Source organism: Uloborus diversus, chromosome 6, assembly GCF_026930045.1.
Source record: "Uloborus diversus isolate 005 chromosome 6, Udiv.v.3.1, whole genome shotgun sequence".
In the NCBI taxonomy this organism is placed as follows: Eukaryota; Metazoa; Arthropoda; class Arachnida; order Araneae; family Uloboridae; genus Uloborus; species Uloborus diversus.
Window position 1 is genome coordinate 155,205,871 of NC_072736.1, and position 20,614 is coordinate 155,226,484.

The following is a 20,614-nucleotide window of genomic DNA, read 5'->3' on the forward strand; positions in this document are numbered from 1 at the left end:
AGTTTCAGAGAACTGTTAAATATATTTTTTAGATTAGGTATCGCATAACAAAATTATTTCTGTGATTCAATGGATTTTTTTTTAGTAAAAATATTTTCAGATAATTAAAAACACACACGCACACATACATACACAAGAAATCAATTTTCTTCTCTAGCAAGAGTTTAGTGGTTTAAAAAAAGTTTGAGTGGTTTAAAAAAAATCAGTGTTAAACTTTCTACCTAACTTTACATTATACTTTTTCGAATCGATTAATTTACTTTTACTGAAGATAGATGATTGAAGAGGATTAAGACAATTTCTTAATAACAACTACAGCAATTGTAATTTTTGTAATAGTGCAAATTTTAAAATTAATGTTTTTACATTATTGCCTCTTTAGTTGATTCCAAAAGCACTTGTGATTTAAAAACACGAAGAAAACAAGGCCTGAACCCCTAATACTGAGGCTATGAGTGTTCTGAGTAATTTCAAATTCAAGTTTAAGATTTAAAGTTTTCTCTTACCCGTTACATTTAGTTACAGAAGGCTAACAAAATAGAGAAATTATTTTATACATACAGTAGAGTGAGAGTCTCTTTAAAATCCGAGGCAATTGGGGCTCACGCCACCTCGGATTACTGAAAACTCTGATTATCCGAAAAATCCTTCTGGATTAAAATTTTACACCTTTCAATGACGTAAGGAGGCGCACCTTTTACTTACTTCTACAAAGAAGAAGAAGTATTGTCTTCAAAAAAAGTGTTATCACTAAAATTTCAGCATAAATTTTGCTTTTAATTACCTCTAAATGAATTTTGAATTTTTTCTTCATGATGTCTGTGCACGTATTTATGTGTTCAAGTTTGTAACAACCAAGCATGCATTTTGACAGTGCTCGAATCCATTTCGATAAGTTTTGTCATTACGTCGATATCTATGCTTGTAAAGGGTGTCCCAAAATTAACGCAAGATTTGAATTTGCCACCATTTTTTCCATAAATTGTTGGCAGCCATGAAAAAGAACAATTTGACAGTTGAGAGTTTAGGGTTAGTAAAAATGGGGTGTTATTGTACCATACAGCTAGAGAGAGTGAAACATTTCAATTACTGCATAAGGCATTTCCTGGTCGCGTACTCTCTCATTTCGGTGATCAGAATTGGCACCCTAGATCGTGTGATTTAACATTATTAAATTTCTTCTTATGGGGTTATTTGAATTCAAAGGTCTATGTCAACAAGCCCACAACCACCCGTGCATTACCGTGTTGCGATACCGAGCGCCAATAACAGTAACTGCTTGACCAGCCTCAACTTTTTATTATTTTTGAAACAATTGTTCAATAATGAAAGCGCGTTATTGTATCGTATAACGCTCCATTTTTTTAAACCCTAACCTCTCAGCTATCAATTGTTTTTTTTTTTTTTTTTTTTTTTTTTTCAGAGATGCCAACACTATTTTGCACAAATGGCAACAAAATCAAATTTTGTGTTAATTTTGGGACACCCTTTATGTGTGTCGCATAACACAAAAACGATTAGTTATAGAAGTTTTAAAATTTCGCATGTATGATTCGTATAATATAGATAAGTTGTGAATCTTCTATTTTTAGTCCAATCGGGTATTCCAAAACTGCAAGTTATGTTCTTTGTGGTTAATCAATGTCAAATTATTATTTCCAAATCATCTCTTAATCCATATTTTTAATAGTCCATGAACATTTCGTGCCACTTAAGGAGTGTTGTTGCAACCAACTTCTCAATGCATTTTTTTTTATCATTTACTGCTTAATTAAATGAGTTAGACAGTAGTGAAAAGTTCTCGTTTCAGATTTTAATGAAAATATTTTCCTTTTTGGAACTAAAAAATGTAACTGAACTAAGCGGAACCTCGAACTTTTGAGACTCTACTGTATATGTTATGATTATTATTTTATTACATCGCTAAAAATAATTAGCACTTGCAAATTTATCCTTAACTATTACATAAAAAAATATTTTGCGCTAAAATATTGAGGATTTACCAGTTTCCACTTTTGATTGATGGCTAATTAAGCAAAGTTATAAAGGAAAGAATTTTAGTCATCTAAAAATAAGTAGTTAAAGTGTGTAGAGCCATAACACATAAAAAGAAATTAGGACCGAGGAAAATAAGAAGCTTTTTATCCTAAATGAATCAATGGACAAAGAATTGTTAGTATAGAATAAATACAGCGTGAAAAATGAAGAGGAAAAATAAAAAATGAATAATGAGGGGAAAAAAGTAAGGATATGTTTTCAAAATAAGCAAAAATGGAAACGAATGCAAATTAAATAAATAAATAAATAAAAAGGCAAAGATAATGTTAAAAAAAGTGATGAATACATTTTAACAATAAACACAATGGGAATAATGAAAAGAAAAAAGATGAATAAATTTTCGTAAAAAATAAAAAGATTAATAGTGAATGAAAAAAAAAATAATGATATATTTTTAACTATATGAAAATATGTAAATTGAACGAAAAACGAAGAATCTATCAACAATAGTTTTAAAAATAAATAATAACTGAAAAAAAACCCTATTTTCACAATAAAGAAAACATTGAACAACGAATAAAGAATTAAATATATTTCATCGACAAATAAAATGTGCTTAATGAAGGGGATAAGAAAAAATAAATTTTCATAATCTTTACTAATAATAAAGCTGAAAGTCTCTCTGTCTGGATGTCCGGAGGATGTCTGGATCTCTGTGACGCGCATAGCGCCTAGACCGTTCGGCTGATTTTCATGAAATTTGGCACAAAGTTAGTTTAAAGCATGGGGGTGTGCTCCTCGAAGCGATTTTTCGAAAAGTCTATGTGGTTCTTTTTCTATTCCTATTTCAAGAACAAAATTATCATAAGATGGACGAGTAAATTACGAAATTATCATAACGTGGAACCGTAACATGGGCACAAGTCAATTGGAGACATATGAAATTATCATGACGTGGAACCGTAACATGAGTACAAGCCAATTGGCGAGAAAATTCACCATACATTATTTGTAAATATACAGGCGAACCAAAAGACCTTTTAATTTTTTCTATTACGGGCAAAGCCGTGCGGGTACCACTAGTAAGTAATAAAAAAGGAATAATGAAGGAAAGAAATATGGATGTATTTTCACAATAAGTAAAATCTTAGTTACAATGATGAAAATAATGATTGATCAAAATTAGAATATTCAATGTTCGCAATTAAATAAAAAGTGAAGAATTAATGCGAAATGGAAAAGCCAATATTCACAAGAAGGAAAGAAAGGGGGCAAGACGCTTAAAAATCAAACAAAAACTTTCTTTGGGCCAGGGAAAACAATGTTGGAATAGAAAAGAAATCCATTACTATAAAAAAAACAGCTTCAGGTTCGCTATCCTCTTAAAACACTCGAAACTCGTAGGAGTTCTGTTTATACAATCTATATCAAAGTAGCCTTAGGATATACGGAGGGAGGAGAGATAAGCCTCAGTCTTATTGAAAGAAGAGCTAATCTACCACAAAAATAACTTATATTCTTCATCTTGTATGTATGTCAGGGTCATTTTGAATAATCGAAGTTTGTATGTTTGTACACGAGTGATTTAAAGGTTTTCAGAAAATGAATCAGAGCGATTTCATCTTCAAATGCGAGACAGTTGGAATAAATTTGTCCTTACGATTTTATATATAAAAATTATTTAAGCTAAAAATTGAGAATTTACTGACCTATTGAATAACTTTACTTGCGCGATTTGTTGAACAATTTTTTCACAATATATTTGCTACTAGTGGTACCCGCACGGCTTTGCCCGTAGTTGAAAATTAAAAGGTCATTCGGTTCGCCTGTACATTTACAAATAATGGATGACGAATTTCTCGCCAATTGGCTATGTTCATTCGCTCTCCCATTCCACGTCATGATAATTTTGTAATTTTACTCGTACTTATGATAATTTTGCTTCGGAACATGTTCTTAAAATTAAAATAGAAAAAGAACAAAATCGAATTTTTGAAAAATCGCTTCGAGGTGCACGCCCCCATGCTACAAACTAACTTTGTGCCAAATTTCATGAAAATCGGCCGAACGGTCTAGGCGCTGTGCGCGTCTCAGACATCCAGACAGAAAGACTTTCCCATTTATTATTAGCAAAGATTGGTACTTTTTAAATGATGCTTACTTGTCACGTGCTGGACACAATTTTGGACATCAGTTCTCTATTTCTCAATTCTAGCGAAAAAGCTCCCAAATCTATTGTTAGAAAGTTTTTAAACAAACTTTAATTTCCAAACAATTATTTTTACTTTCTTCTATATCTAATATATAGAAGAAAGTACTGGATTCGTGCAAATTTTCGAATTTTAAATTTTGACGGATTCGAACGCTTTGAGGTGTGCTGAGTCCATTTCGACTATTTTTGGAAAATGTCTGTCTGTCTGTATGTGTGTGTGTGTGTATGTGTATCACGTCTGTGTGTGACCAGTTTTTTGTGGCCGCTCTACAGCAAAAACTACCGCATGAAATTGAACGAAATTTGGTACACATGTGCCCCTATGTGAACTTGTGCCCATTGGTTTTTGGCGCGAATTCCTCCAAGGGGGGTGGAGCAATGGGACGTTTTTTGAGTTACGCGTGCTTGCTATTCCTCAAGAAGTAACTGGCGGAATCAAACAAAATTTGGTCCACATGTTGCCCCTAAAAGGAGCAAGTGCTGATTCAATTTTGGTGTCAATAGCTCAAACGGGGGTTGAGTTATAGAACGTTTTTTGTCATCAATTGTGACTGCTGTATCTCAAGAAATAACGAACGGAATCAAACAAAAAATTTTTGACAAGTAGCCCTTAGTAGGTATAAGAGCTGATTTTATTTTGGTGTCAACAGCTAAAAAGGGGGTAGCGCAATCGCCCGTTCTTTTTTTCCATTGTGAGTGCCGTATCTCAAGAAGTAATGCTACGTTCTGGTTGAAATTTGGAATATATGTGAATCCATACGTAAACAGGCTTTGGTTCAATTTTGACTCCAATCGCTCCAAGAGGTGTTGATTTTTTTTTTTTTTTTTGCGAATAAAAATAGCTTTATTAATGCAACAATAAGAAAGATAAATCGTAATAGATTGTCGTCTGCGTATTTCTCGTGATTTTAATTGTATGGAAATGATCGGAAATATTATCTCAATGATTTAAAAATTTTAACTGCTGCCATCTTATGTTTGTTAATAAATAAAATATTTGTAATTAATTCAAGCAAGGCTTTTAAAATAACTTTCAATTTTCGCTCTTTGCTTTGCTTTTACAATAATTCAGACATTGGGATGGTCGTCAAGTTTTTGCATGTGTAATTTTGCTTTTGTTAGGAATATTGCTTCCTCGTCAAGCATGGGGAGGGATCAGAAAAAGGAGAAATATAGAAGAAAGTTTCGTGATGGCCACAACATATTAGTTTATTGTTAGTTTGAAAAAGGCTCGTTTCCACAGAAAAGCAAATATTTTGTAATGCCCGAAACAGCTCCGTGAGTTTTATTATTATTATTATATGAAAAATAAGCAAAAATTTTCATTTTTATGACAATGAATTAAAAAATTAAATACAAAAACTGAAATGCCTTCAACTTCCAAAAAAAATTGATGTTTTTCAAATTTTCTCCGCTTTTCATATAATATCAATGTCGCTTGTACGTAATACTATGATTTAGAGGAATCTTTATCTTTACTAATAATAAAGCTCAAAGTCTCTGTGTCTGGATGTCTGTAGGATGTCTGGATCTCTGTGACTCACATAACACCTAGACCGTTCGGTCGATTTCCATGAAATTTGGCACAGAGAGTTTGTAGCATTGAGGTGTGCACCTCGAAGCGATTTTTCGAGAATTCGATTTTGTTCTGTTTCTCTTCCAACAAGGCCGTATCCAGAAATTTTTTTCGGGAGGGGCCCGGATTAGCACATTGCCCTAACACACACACACACACATATAGTATATATAGACACAACAAACGCATAAAAATGTTAACATAGAAGACTTTTTGTCTCGATTTTTAATGGTTGCACTGTTTGGACGTTGTTATTTTAATTTCTTATTATTTTTCTTATTCACCTTGTAGTGGTAAGGATAACAGGAGAGTGTCCCTTTAAGTCGGTTGTAGAACATCCATAACTTCAGTGGCTCCGGGGGTTTTTTCCCCGAGAAATTTTCGAAAAAAAAATCTGTATTTTGAGGCCTTATATTAGGTAATTGAGACTACAAAAATATGAAAAAAAAAAACTAGGCAAACAAAGTCTTTTAAAAGTTATACATTCTTTTGCAAATCAAGATCAAACAAAATAAAAATTGCTTGCTCGACAAATCATGGAACTTAATGGACAGAGAGGAGAAAAGAGAAGCACTTCCTCATCTGCTCATATCGGCTTTTAGTGAAGTTTGTTTTTGATCACTCCCACTATCCCCATTTTTTTTCCTTAAATGCCATACAGTATGAAAATTGTACAAAATAGTTTAAAAGAAATGGTGTAGACATTCAGAAAGTAAGAATGGAAGAGTAATATTCTAGCCATTTGGACAATTCATACTTTATTTTCTTGATAAGATACAAAATTGAAGAACTTTTCAAGGAATTTCAAAAACTTAAATAATTTTCAAAGACTATCGAACAGTTGAAATTATTTGAAGCTCTTTATTTACACTTTTCAAAAGTTGATTGCACAGTCTTACAAAATGAGTATAACTTAGTAAGACACAGCCGTTTTAAGTTAAAAGTAAATGCAATGAAATATTTCTCGAAACAAACTTTTTTTTTTTCAATCACAAGTAGTGCAGAAAATGAAAGAGAGTATAGTAAGTGTTATTTTTTTCTCATACTAAAGGTATTAACAGTATGCAGTAGAAGTAAGAAAAAAAAACAAGCAATAACAAAAGAACTTCCATGATACTGAATTCGGCATTAAATAAATGCAAGACAAGAAACAAATCAGTCACAAAAATGATCATGAAAATTATGCTACAAAAACGCGAAAATTGTGATTTTTGCATTTTTTACTCAGGATGTATCAAGGAGCTGAATTTGGCACATCTTGGTAACAAAATACTCGCCTAATCGGAAACTAGGGGCCCAGCCTTTGGGGAGTCCCCGGCTCGAAATCAGTACAGTGCAAGTTTTATAAGAGTTTTAGGGGGAGGAGAGCAGGGTCGTGCACAGAGGGGAGAAGGGACACCTGTTGGCCCGGGGCTTAAATGGGGCCCAATATTTTTAAACCTAGGGTTGAAAATATGGGTAAACAATATGGAGGGGGCTCAAAAGAAGCATTTGTGACAGCCCCAAAATTTCTGTGCACGCCCCTGGAGGAGGAAGTGCACAGAAGTCAGTTCGGTAGACTTGAAAAGTCTACCGAACTTCAAGTCTACCGAACTGACAAAGGGCCTGCTTTAACCCTGGACTGCCCTGAATTGAATTGGGAAAGAGATCAGAAAGTCCTAATTAAAGGTCTAAATTTCAAGTGTGCCTTGCAGCTAATGAGAACTAGAACTGCTTTTTCTGTATTTCTGCAAAATATTATAAATTTTGAATAGTAGCAAAATTAAGAATAAAAGAAAACTTTGTCATTTTCCTTTTCTGACATTAGGAATTAAAAAAAAAAAACCCTTCTTCTGTTTTACGGTACAAAACATTTCGGGTTTCGGGGGGGGGGGGGGCGGGCCCGTCTGGCCCCCCCTCTGGATACGGCCCTGTCTTCCAATTTTAAGAACATTTTCCGGAGCAAAATTATCATAAGATGAACGAGTAACTTACGAAATTATCATGACGTATAATGGGAGAGCGAATGAACATAGCCAATTGGCGAGAAATTCGTCATCCATTATTTGTAAATATACAGACGAACCGAAAGAAACTTTTAATTTTCAACTACGGGGAAAGCCGTGCGGATACCACTAGTATTAAATAAAATATCAGAAGTCATGCAATAAATCAGACAGCCCGGTTGTCAAGTCCTGAGACTGCAGTTTCGTTCTTATCAGAACTCCTCAGTCAGGAATAGTGAATAACCGAGCAGATGTCATAGTTCTAATAAAAACGAAACTGCGGTCTCAGGAAGTGATAACAGGGCTGTCTGATATATTGCATGCAGTTCTGGGGTCTTAGCCCTGGCTTAGGGGTCGAAACTAACAGCTGAATCAGAAGTCAAGTTCAAAAGACGAAACCTCAGAAAAACAAGTTATCATCAAAGCTTACTTTTGAAGCATAGGAAATTATGATAAAAAGCTTTGAAAGAGAGGAATTACGTGGTTTAGTAAAGTTAATCAAGAAGCATCAGTTGGTATTTGTTGGTAAGAGAAATCAAAGTATTATCAAACATGCAAAGTGATAGTAATAACTTTTCAGGGAGTTTTGCAACATAATTTATGATTCCTAATTTTTGGATATTACAGTTCACTAGTATAGCTAGAATTCACCTTCGGGGGTTGGGGGGTGTCGAACAGTCTTCTGATGAAAATAATAAACCGTATCTGGATATCCTATGTACGTTAAAACCCAAGGGGATGAGTTGTTGATCCCTTCCCCTTTCGCTGCGCCACTGCGTAGGGTCTGTTATGACCAACTCTTACCAGAAGAAATTTCTTAACTGGCTAATGTGCAAACATTATACATATAATACTCAGGGACTGATCTACAGTACTTGGATTGACAATATGTGTTAAGGCAAGGAGTTCTGGGGGTTGTCGACCTTCCTCATTTTCGCTGCACCATTGCATATAGAATCTACGATCGGGTATGACCAACCATACCAGGAGAAAACTAACTACGCTTAGTATGCATACATTATACATATGGACGGTGCTATGCAAAATTGCGTCACCACACCACGCAGCACTTTTCAATAAATTGAGTTTAAAGTTGAACATCAATGCCCAGTTTCCTAGTAGTGGGTTGGCATTTTGTTCATTAGACAGCATAGGTATACAGAATTTAAACTTAAACATTTTTTTTTTTTGCATTGTATAGTATGTCAGGTTTATTTACCAACCTATATGACTAACTCATTGTTAAAAAAAAATGTGAGTTCACTTATTTTTCCATAACTCCGTCCACCGGAACTGATGTACCCTATTTGAATTCTACTATGTGTAAAAAACAAGGGTTCTGGGGGTCGACCCCTAAACCTCCTCTCTACGTCCCTCTGTTCTAGTTCAGATTTCTTTTTCATTGAAAAATTCTTCTCGTGATTAGTTCATTTCATTTTATCAACAGGATAACTGTGGTTGCACACAGAAATTCAAGCCTCCTCTCCAGTGGTAAACAAAACTAGTTCCCAATCAGAAGAGAAAAGTCATTCAACCCACAGGTTGGAAAAAACCATTACGGACGGAAAAAACAATTACTAATCTATCGAAACATTGCGAAATATCGACGATGGGCCAGAGGAACTAACTCCTGACGCCAACTGCGGGCGCGATAATCTTGAGAACTACCATGTGTAGCAAAAATAAAGCCAAGTCTCCCCAAAGATAGTGCCGAAAGCCCGGGGAATATCTCTACGACTCCTATGGCGCCAGGGCTATCTGGCCTCGATGTCGCGGCTGTAGTCTCGACCCACGGTGGTCCAGAAGAACTCCCTGGCACAGCCCTAAAGCCATGGACATCACTTTTATTGTGCAATTATTGCGGTCCGGCGCCTCTGACGAAAAAAATAGGTGATATTGAACGAAGGTGCCGAAGGTATTTTCTTACCTTTGTTATCATTTTTCGAATATTTTTCTCATTGCCCGACACCACACCTGTTGGACTCACTTTGCCAACGTACCGTGTTTTCAGGAAAATACTACCTAATAAAAAAAAAATGAGTCCTAACCAGGAGCGCCTCAATGGGAGGTCATTTGGCCACCTAAAAATTTCCTTATTCGGCAAGCTTTGTCTGACGATTCGGCAAAATCAGGATCATTCGGAAAAAATTGGAGTTTGATTCATCAAATTATTATCATTCGCGAAATTAGGATTTCCATTCTGCAAAACTGTCATCGTTAAGTGAAATTTAGAAGCCCATTTGGCAAAATTATCATCGTTTGGCAAAATTTGGAATTCCATTTGGCAAATTGAGAGTTTCTATCCTCCTAAAATTGTAAGTTTGCGATGCCCCTGGTTCTAGCATAATTTTTCTGTCCATTTCTTATAATATACCACAAGATGGGAGCTTTATTTCTGAATGACTAAACACAAATACAACAAACAAACAATTGAAAACGAAACAAACACATGTGCTTGCTACAATTCACATTTTCAGTACTTTTTAAAATCCTTGCTTTTTAAAAACAGAATTCATCTTTTTTTTAAAAACATAAAGCAAACAAAGTTAAGGGTTACATTTAAATAGTTTTAAGTTTAGGAGCATTGAAATTGAATTCTGAAAAATTTGGAAGAATTTACAGTTGCAGTAATGCGTGGAGCTAGTTATAAATTCTGAGAATAAAACTGAAAGTAAACTTGAAAAGAGAAAATCTATCCCATAATAACAGTAATAAAACGCCATCTCTTATTGACAAATTGATTTCTCCCGTTCAAGCATCAACTAGAATCAAAGTAGTAATAGTAATAACGAAAACAAACAGTTTATGCACCACAGAGCTTTCAAAGTTTCACTTTTCAGAAAGTGAAGTTCCATAAGCTTTATAAGCTGAAAGCTGTCAAAAAATACAGATAATAAAAACTTAAGGGTTTAGGTACAGATTCAAAAGATCATTGTAGATTTGTACGAAATGCTATATAATTCACTAAGGGAAAAACATTATTACTGAAGAAAAACATAAAACATTATCTCCAATTTCATGCATGGTAGTTTAAAATAAGACAAATGCTATACAAATCAAAATATTTCCGTTTTAGCTTAAATTAAAAAAATTTATATCAATTGAAAGCTTGAAACACGAACGCATTCAAATAACCGATATCCAAAGTTGAATAAATTACTCAGTTAAGTACAAACAATCTGAATTTTTAAGCAAAGATCTCTGCAGTAGATGTTATCTATTAAAAAGAAATCGCTTCAAATAAAAAGTAATTGTTGTATATTTTATTTCTCTGAAATGGTTTAAAAATTTCAAAACGTTTTCATAATAGTCTTTAGAATATACTCTGTAACGGTCTTCGATTCGAACTGGAATGCTTATTGCCTTTAAATCAATTCACGTATGGTAATAAAAATATTCTTATATGAGCACGTGACTTTTATTTTCTGTTAATAACTGAAAACATAAAATGCATATCATTAAGATCTCTCTTCCATTACGAAAGAGACTACTTTCGTTTATTCAAAAAGCAACAAATTTTATGGAGCAAATTTAGACAAAATATGATTAAAATTTATTTTTAAGCGACTGAATTTCCTCGAACTAGGGCAATTCTTAAAAACTCCATTTCAAGGATAATTAATGGATTTAGAATATTTTTAAGAGGAAGATTGTTTTATAAGCATAGGTTTAGTAATATAGATAATTATTTTCTTTGTTTTTTAACCACTTCCTCTCACTAGAGAGAATCAGTCTCCTCATTTACTTTTTAGTATATTCATTTACTTTTGGCATCATTATTTAAGTGATTATTTTCAATCAAATAGAAATGTTTTGCACATTGATGTTGCAGACTATAATTATTCAATACCTTTAAATGCAAATGAAACTAAATTAAAACATTGATTTTCTTTTCAGTACCCTCACTTCATTGAAAAGTTGCCTAGAAGAAAAAAAAAAGGCAAGCATTTCACATTTGAGTATTTATGTTCCCCCTTATTCTTGTTTAGATAATATGCTGAACGTAATTTAACTGAAAACTGTCCTATTTTAATGGTTGATCATTTAGCTCCTTAACACCAAAAAAGTAGTAGCTTGAAGTCCGTTATATTAATAGGCAATATTCATCTGATAAATTTTTCAATGCATATGTCACTGCAATTCGGGGTTCACTGCAAAGCTCTATGGCTGGGGTGTTTTCCCAGTGGTTTTATGTAATGCATTGGAAGGAATAGAAATTTTTACAAATTGGAATTGGTTGGGAAAAATCATTCTTTAATCCATGGAAAAAATAGTTTACCATTTAGCTCCTTAACACCAAAAAAATTACTGTCGTGCTAGTTCGTTACCTGAATAAGCAATTTTCATTGCAAATTGCCATCTGGTACGTTTTCAATGCAAATTTTATTAAAACTTACGTTCACTGCAAGGTGCATTATCAGGATCTTTTCCCGATGGCTTTCTTATTTTATGCTGTCTATTTTAGCAGATATTGAAGCTGAAGAATTTTCATTTGAATTGTCCAGAAAAAAAGGGGTGTAAGTGACAAAATTAAAAATTTGTAGGTAACTAGTACACAAATGATAGGATAATATATCATATTTTTTGCCGCAAGAGATTGTAATTTTTGAAGATGCTGCTATACACAATAGAATTTAGGGATGGATTCAAAGAAAGCATAGCTACGGATTGAATTTTGCACTCGTTTTACTTAAAACATAACGAAGTCCACTTCATCCATTTGCTTCCTACTATCAATAGAAACTGAACCATTTTTCGAAAGAAGTTCATTTTCCTATCGACCCGTCCGAGTAAAGAGCCACTGTACCAAAAAGAGTTGCATAAAGTTAAAATTTTTCATCACCTAAATCCGCGTTTCTTAATTTGTTTGATAAGTGGAATCCTTTTGAATGTCCACTTTCTTTGTGGAACCCCTGATGTGTTGCCCTTAAATAGTATAATTTGCATGAAACATTGCATGCAATGTTTTTTTTTTCAATTAAAGCGCTTTTCTTGCTTTAAAAAAATACCTTTCGACTTAAAACACGAATTTAAAAAATTAACTCGAATTTCTCTGAATACTATCTACAACTCGTTTCAAAGAAAATTTTAAAGTTTTCATTTACATATCGAGTAGTTTCTATTTTTACTATGACAGATACATCCTTAAAATCAGGCTTTTTGGAAAAATTGGCATTCTCAGATCAGCACTATGTCTGTGGTGATATTTAGTTTCTGTTGACAGATCAGTTGAAATTATAAATTTAGTTGAAGTAGTAAAAATGCCGACAAGAAATTTCGTGACAATTGAGGACACTTATCCTCAAAATTGCACCAAAATTTCACGGGATGGTATTATTTTAAATTTCTGGAGCAAGGGAAGGATCATTTAACATTCCATTAAATAGAGCTGACATACTTGAAGGACATACATTACCATTAAATGGCTTTTTAATCCACGATTGACATTTTTTCAGTAGAAAATACTCATTAGACACTTAACTCAAACCTAATTTTTAAGTAAATAATTCGTGGAACCCCTGAGTGATCTCCATGGAACCCTAGGGTTCCGCGGAACACAATTTAAGAAACGCTGACCTAAATCTATCACTATTCATCCTGACTCATTCCTCACTCTACCATAACAAGCCACTCTAACGTTTATGATAATCTTAGAAATGAAAAATCATATCAGACCACTGCCCACTCTGCTGAAAGTGAGGCGTGGTACGGTCGATCTATGGTATTAAAGTTCAAGAATTTGCGTTTATACTCTTTATCATCATACAAAAGCTATGCATCTGGAATTTGCAAAATAAACAGAAAAATAAAATAAGAACAGTTATGAGATTAATTTTAAAAAAGAAAATTAATATGAATTTTGACATCCGGAATTCAAATTATGTGGATCCGGAATCACGTGTGTGTATGTGTATGTAGGCGTGTGTGTTTGTGTCTGTGTGCAGGCATGAGTGTGTGGGTATGTGTGTGTAGGTGTGTGTGTGTGGGTATGTGTGTGGGGGTAGGTGTGTGTGTGGGGGTAGGTGTGTGTGTGGGGGTAGGTGTGTATGTATGTGTATGTGTGTCGGTGTGTGTGTATGTGTGCGTGTGTGGGTAGGTATGTATGTGTGTGTGTGCAGGTGTGTGTGTGTGGGTAGGTGTGTATGTGTAGGTGTGTGTATGTGTGCAGGTGTGTGTGCGTGTGTGAATGTGTGTGTAGGATATGGACGCAACCTGGAGACGGTTTTCGCTAGAGGCGGTCGACGGTGGTGCTGCAGAGGATGGCGGAGGGAAAATAAAATCATAGGAACACCAAAACAGTCAAATGAGAACAATAAGCAATGTGGTTGCTCAACAACACAATCAAAACTGTCTAGTACAGTTATTCGACATTTCTTTGTTTTCCCTTGACCCACCCCATAAAAGAACCGCTGTACTTAAAAAGGTTACAGAAAGCGAAAGTTTTTCGAACGCCTTTATCACAACTCATTCCTTACACCGCCCTAACAAGACACTGAAAAATTTTACCTAATCGTAGAAATGAAAAATCCACTCCAAATACCTCACACTCAACCGACTTAGGGTAGACCGACCAGTGAGTGAACACCACCCAGTGAATGAACAGCGGGTCATTTTTTTAAAAAAAGTAAGCTTCCAAAAAAAATTTTCTGAATAAATTCACTACAAAAGCGTTCTTTATTGATATTCTAAGCTGATTGGTTACTTCGGATACGTATTTTTTTCCTGGAAAAAAATAGAAATTTTTACTGCCGTGAATCGTTTTTTCTCTCTTTCAAAATAATAAGGCTGGTTTCGTGCTAGCAATTATTTTGATACATATTATTTTTATCGATAAATTTTATTTTTTAACTCTACGAAAGAAAAATTAAGTATACATATTTAGGCTATGGATTTAAATTGTTTCAGTCAATGCAGAATTCGTAGATTTTCAGGTAGAGGGGTGTTCAGTCACTGGGTACGAAAAATTGCGAAAACCCAGTGAATGAACAATGGCAAAATTTCTTTTGACTTAAAAAGAAATTTGAAGTTTCTTTGAGATATTTTCATTTTTGCACTTTTTTGTAATGCAGATAGTTTTATATGCTTATTTATTTATGTATTTCATTATATATTTTATAATTTCTTTATTTTTGTCTTTGTAAACAATGCACTTTTTACTGAGTTTTATCTTTTATCTATCTATATCTCTGTCTGTATATTAACCTACCTACCTACATCTATCTTTCTATATCTTTATTTCTCTTAATAGATAGACAGGTAGATAGAGAGATAGAGAAATGGAAATATATATACAAAGAGAGAGAGAATAGATAGGTAGATATGTACGTATGCTTGTATATAGATATATAGATAAATAGATAGAGGAAGATATAGAGACAGATATATAAAAAATAAGATGTAAATAGATATATAGGTAGATAAATATAGAGATAAAATAGGTAGGTAGATAGATAGATCGATAGATAAATAGATAGGTAGTGGTTAATAGATAGATAGGTAGATAGAGAGACTAATATAGAGATAGATAGCTAGGTAGAGAGACTGATATAGAGATAGATAGTAGGTAGATATGTAGACAGGTAGATAAGTGGACAGATAAGTAGGTAGATAATATATAGATAAGTAGATAATATATAGATAAGTAGATAGATAGATAGATAGATGGATAGATAAGTAGATAGATAGATAGAAAAATAGATAAGTACATTGATAAATAGGTAAATAGACATAGAGATAGACCGATAGATGTGTAGATAGAAAAATAGATAGAAAGATATATTAATAGATGGATAGAGATATAAAAAGATAGATATAGATAGATAGATATAGATAGTTATATAAATAGATAGATAGATAGATAGATAAATATATAGATAGCTAGATACAGATAAGTAGATAGAAAAATAGATAAGTACATTGATAAATAGATAAATAGACATAGAGATAGACCGATAGATGTGTTGATAGAAAAATAGATAGAAAGGTAGGAGATGGCTAGAGATATAAAAAGATAGATATAGATAGTTATATAAATAGATAGATAGATAAATAGATATAGATAGTTATATAGATAGATAGATAGACAGATAGAGCTCAAAGAAACTTAGTTTCTTTTTGAATCAAAATTTATCATGTTCATTCACTGGACCAATTTGTGTTCATTTACTGGTTCGAGGTGTTCATTCACTGGGTCGTTGTGCCATTTTTTCTTTAAACACCTAAAAAAGTCGGAAGCGGTGCCATTTAAGTTCTCGCGATTTTTTAGAGATATTTACATAGATCAATTAAAATGTTTTAACTATCACGATCTGTCTAGTATAGAATTTAAAATTACTAGGATTTTCAAAAAATGAAATTGTGCTTAACTGTTCATTCACTGGTCGGTCTAACCTACTCACTTCACTTTCTGTCTGCTGAAAGTGAGGTGTGGTAGGATCGATCAATCTTGTAAGAGTTCAAGATTTTTAATTTTTTACTTGATCATCAAGCAAAAAGTGCAAGTCGAGAATTTTTAAACAGAAATGACAAAAAAAAAAAAAATAAAATAAAATAAATAAATAAATCAAACAGCCCAGTTCTCCCCTCAGTTAAAGAGACACTGTTCCTAAGACGGTTACATAAAGTGATTTTTTTTCAGTCACTTTTATCACAATTCAATTCTAACTCATTCCTCACACCACACATGCAAGCCACTGTAATATTTAACCTAATCTTAGAAATGAAAAATCAATTCAAATCACCTCACAGTCAACCGACTTGCTCACCAGACTTTCTATCAGCTGAAAGTGAGGCGTAGTATGATCGATCTGTCCTGTAAGAGTTCAATAATTTAATTTTTTACTTAATCATTATGCAAAAAATGCACGTCGGGAATTTAACTTAAACAGAACGGACAAAAAATAAATAAATCCAAACTGCCCAGTTCTCCCCTCAGTTAAAGAGAAACTGTTCCCAAGACAGTTACATACATAAAGAGATTTTTTTCAGTCACTTTTATCACAATTCATTGACTCATTCCTCACACCGCACATGCAAGCCACTGTAATATTTAACCTTATCTTAGAAATGAAAAATCAATTTAGACCACCGCACTCTCAAGCGACTTGCTCACCTGACTTACTATCTGTTGAAAGTGAGGCGTGGTAGGGTCGATCTCAGGCTGTAGGGCGTATTCTGTGAGGGCTTTCCAGGGCGGCTGGTAAGTCTGGACTTCGATGGGGTTCATCTGGATGGGACTTTCATGTCGAACAGGGCTCGTCGCTACCATGGGCACGCCCCGCATGGAGCCCAGGCTTAACTGCCTGCCGTCCTGAAAGGAAGAAAGAATACTGTTGAAGTTTGAACACATTCAAAAGGTGAAGCATTGCGCTCCAGACAAGGATGACTAACTTGTCGGTAATAGAATAAGTAAATGTTTGCAAACAACCTCTGAAAAAAATCGTTGTAAGTCTGGTTTCAAAAACAAATTTAGACTGTGAAGAATTTTTCAGTTACGCTTTTTTAGGCTTTCTTAATTGTCCAAAGAGACTAAACAGTAAATAAATCGCAAGGTAAGTTCACCAAATAAGGCCACTTTAAGATTCATGGCCTAGTAACTTACTCATTTGGTATTCAATTGGTTCCACATTTTGTACATGGCTCATAACAAATAAAGAAAAAGTTTTAATTATGTTTTAAGCAGTTTTAAGAAAGAAAGGCGACATGGCCTTATTAGGAACATGAGTCGCCAATAAGGCTAACTCTGAAAACCAAAAAGATTCCTTATTTACTTCAATAGAAAGAAGAAAGTGCAATCGTCACATTCAGAGCACAAATATGTTGTTACTTTCTGTTTTTTTTTTTTTGGTCACTCCTGCGCACAGTTTGCGCACCATATGCATGATCGCATCCTCCGCCCGATCTTTCGTTCCAAATGAAGCCAATTATTGTCTTATTGTGCTACAATCTTTTTTCTAGAGTTGTCAAATCGCAGGAAAAATTGACGGCACATAATGACATTTTCTTTAAGAATTCATCAGTTACATAAATTAGGTTTTCTAGAAAAACGAAAGACTGTTTTTAACTTGTAAACTATAGTGAACCACGAAAGTCCATAATTTGTTGTGAAACAAGATCAGGCAATTTTGACGAGACTCTTTTGCAATAACTTTTGCTACACCTTGGCATGTTGATAAAAATAAAAATAAAAAACTGCTTATTGCTACCACTTTATCATCAGTTGGGATTTCTGATGACGACACAATCAGGATCTAGTGAGTTTTTACCATTCTACTTAAAAAAATAGAGGGTAGATATTATTGATCAACTTGGCCTTATTTGGGGTACCCATCTTAGTGGTAAAGGATGATGATTAGACAATTGACATTGGAATTGTTTGGACTGAAAGACATTGGCTTTCAGTTTCAGTTTCATTGGTTAATTCAGTTTCATTTCAGTTTCAGTTTCATTGGCTTTCAGTTCTGTAGGAAAAACTGAAATACTGACAAATCACCTTATTTACCTTATGTATTGTGTACATACACATAGAGAGAAGTACATCTACACAATATTATATACACATAATTAAACTCTTATAACTACATGGGAAGGTCTGCGTTCTGCGATACTTATGCTTTAACAATATGATGCAAGAACCGTTTTACAGCCAACAACTTCTTCAAATTAATAGAATTAAACCTGTTTTATTAATAGTAGCAAAATAATACATCATTTCTTGACGAAAATAAAGTGACCTTATCATTTTTGTCATTTTTTAAATCTAATGTCGTTTTTCAAAATTACTTCCAACACCACAAATCCTATTTTACAACTTCATAACCTTCCTCACTTTTGGATCTTATTTTTTCAATGATTTTCAATTTTCAATTTTAGAGTCTCGTCGCTGTATTATCATGCTAAAGTGGCGAAGCGAAATGTCAGTTTGTAAAATATTTTAGAGAAAATAACTAATTAATGTGAATCGTAGTGTCAAATTAATGACATTTTCATAAACCTGTCACAATCTATTTCATTCCATCCCAGGCGCGAAATTTCTCAATAAAATGTTAAAGAATATTTTAATTCAGCTCTACGAATTCAGCTATACTTCATAAAGAATATATTTATTCAGCTAAAAACTGCAATTAAGAGATGCAATAACTCTTTGATGCGATAAAAATCTTAAGTAGGCAACGACATCAAAATTGTTATTCATTTTCAAAGAGAAACATTGATAACGGAATTGAAAACCTCCTCAATGCTGACATTTTCTGCAGTTACTTAAAATATCCTTTATATGCAAATTTATCCTCTTTCGCAATGAAAAGCCTTATTTAAAATTCATATCGCAGGGGAGATAAAAAACAATTTACATCAAAAATATCAATATACACACGTGAAGAAATCTATTTCCATCTAGCAAAGCTCGAACAAACAATAAAAACAGCAACACATCAAAGTTTTCATCAAGTCTCATCAAATAATAAACATTTCATTTGTACTGTCGAATCGGTGCAGATGAGAATATCAAAGACATCTATGTTGCATTCTGTCGATAAAAGGTTGAAAGCAGTTACAGACAGCAACGGAATAGAAGTTAGCGAACTGCAATTAAGAGATGCAATAGCTCTTTGATGCGATAAAAATCTTAAGTAGGCAACATTGCAAATGGACTATACGCCCGATTTCAAAGCTCTAAGACGGAATATGCATTTCGAGCAAAGTGCTTCAGAATTATTGAGAAAGTTAGTAGGCAAGAGTAGGACTCAATTTGTAACCCATGAATCTTTAATAAAAGAGTGGTGAGCAGTCGGAAGGTAAGTTTGTTACGTTGTAACTTAGTCTCATGCGACGGTCACTGCGGAAATCTCTGATTATAACGAACATATTTGATTTCAGGGAGAATGGTCATTTCAGTTGAGTTCTATTGTCCACTTTAGATACCATTTGGTTCAAATTCCGTTATGAAATTTTGAACTGTACATTTCTAATTTTGCTTGTTCATTGTTAATACAGAATCGTTGATGATAACTTTTCTGAGATATTTAGATATCAGTTTCTGAATGTATACTACAGGGTGGTTCAAAAACACATGTTCAAAAATACATGTAAGTTTGTTAAGTTGTAATTTAGTCTAATGCGACGGTCACTACAGGAATCTCTAATTATAACGGACATATTTGATTTCAGGGGGAATTGTCATTTCAGTTGAGTTCTATTGTCCACTTTAGACACCATTTGGTTCAAATTCCGTTATGAAATTTTGAACTGTACATTTCTAATTTTGCTTGTGCATTGTTAATACAGAATCGTTGATGATGACTTTTCTGAGATATTTAGACATCAATTTCTGAATGTATACTTTAGGGTGGTTCGAAAATACATGTGAAAAAAAAATTCTCTTAAATACCGGGCAACCCCCTCAATATTTTTCGACCCTGGGATAGTAATATACTGGATGAATTTTAGCTTCCTATTTCAACTGAAAGAGGGTGCTCAACCCCCTCACCCAAAATTCATACATATTGGGAGGAGGGGGGGAGTTACAAAAATACATTGAACTGAAAAATCTGTGCTACATATTATAATATACACTAGTAACAAGCATATACATTGCAATAAAATAATTATTTGCAAAAAAACAGCTGGGGAAACTAAATGTTTCCTAACTTGTGGCATTTTCTATACTACGGCTAATGTTAAATTAAGGGGTTACTGAGCACCATCTTAAAATATTAAAATATGAGTAAGAAGCTAAAACTTTTACAGCATAACACTATTAGTGAGTCAAAAGTTTCCTAACTTGTGGCATTTTCTATACTACGGCTAATGTTAAATTAAGGGGTTACTGAGCACCATCTTAAA

At 33.6% G+C, this 20,614-nt stretch overlaps 1 protein-coding gene across 2 annotated transcripts in view; it reads right to left on the minus strand.

Annotated features, from left to right (window-relative positions):
• The window catches only part of LOC129223970 (insulin gene enhancer protein ISL-1-like), a 191,306-nt gene that overhangs the window by 22,285 nt on the left and 148,407 nt on the right, over window positions 1-20,614 (minus strand). For both annotated transcript variants that reach the window (XM_054858355.1, XM_054858354.1), the window contains one exon: window positions 16,884-17,081. In XM_054858355.1, the coding sequence (XP_054714330.1) occupies window positions 16,884-17,081 (198 nt within the window). The remainder of the gene's footprint in view (window positions 1-16,883; window positions 17,082-20,614) is intronic.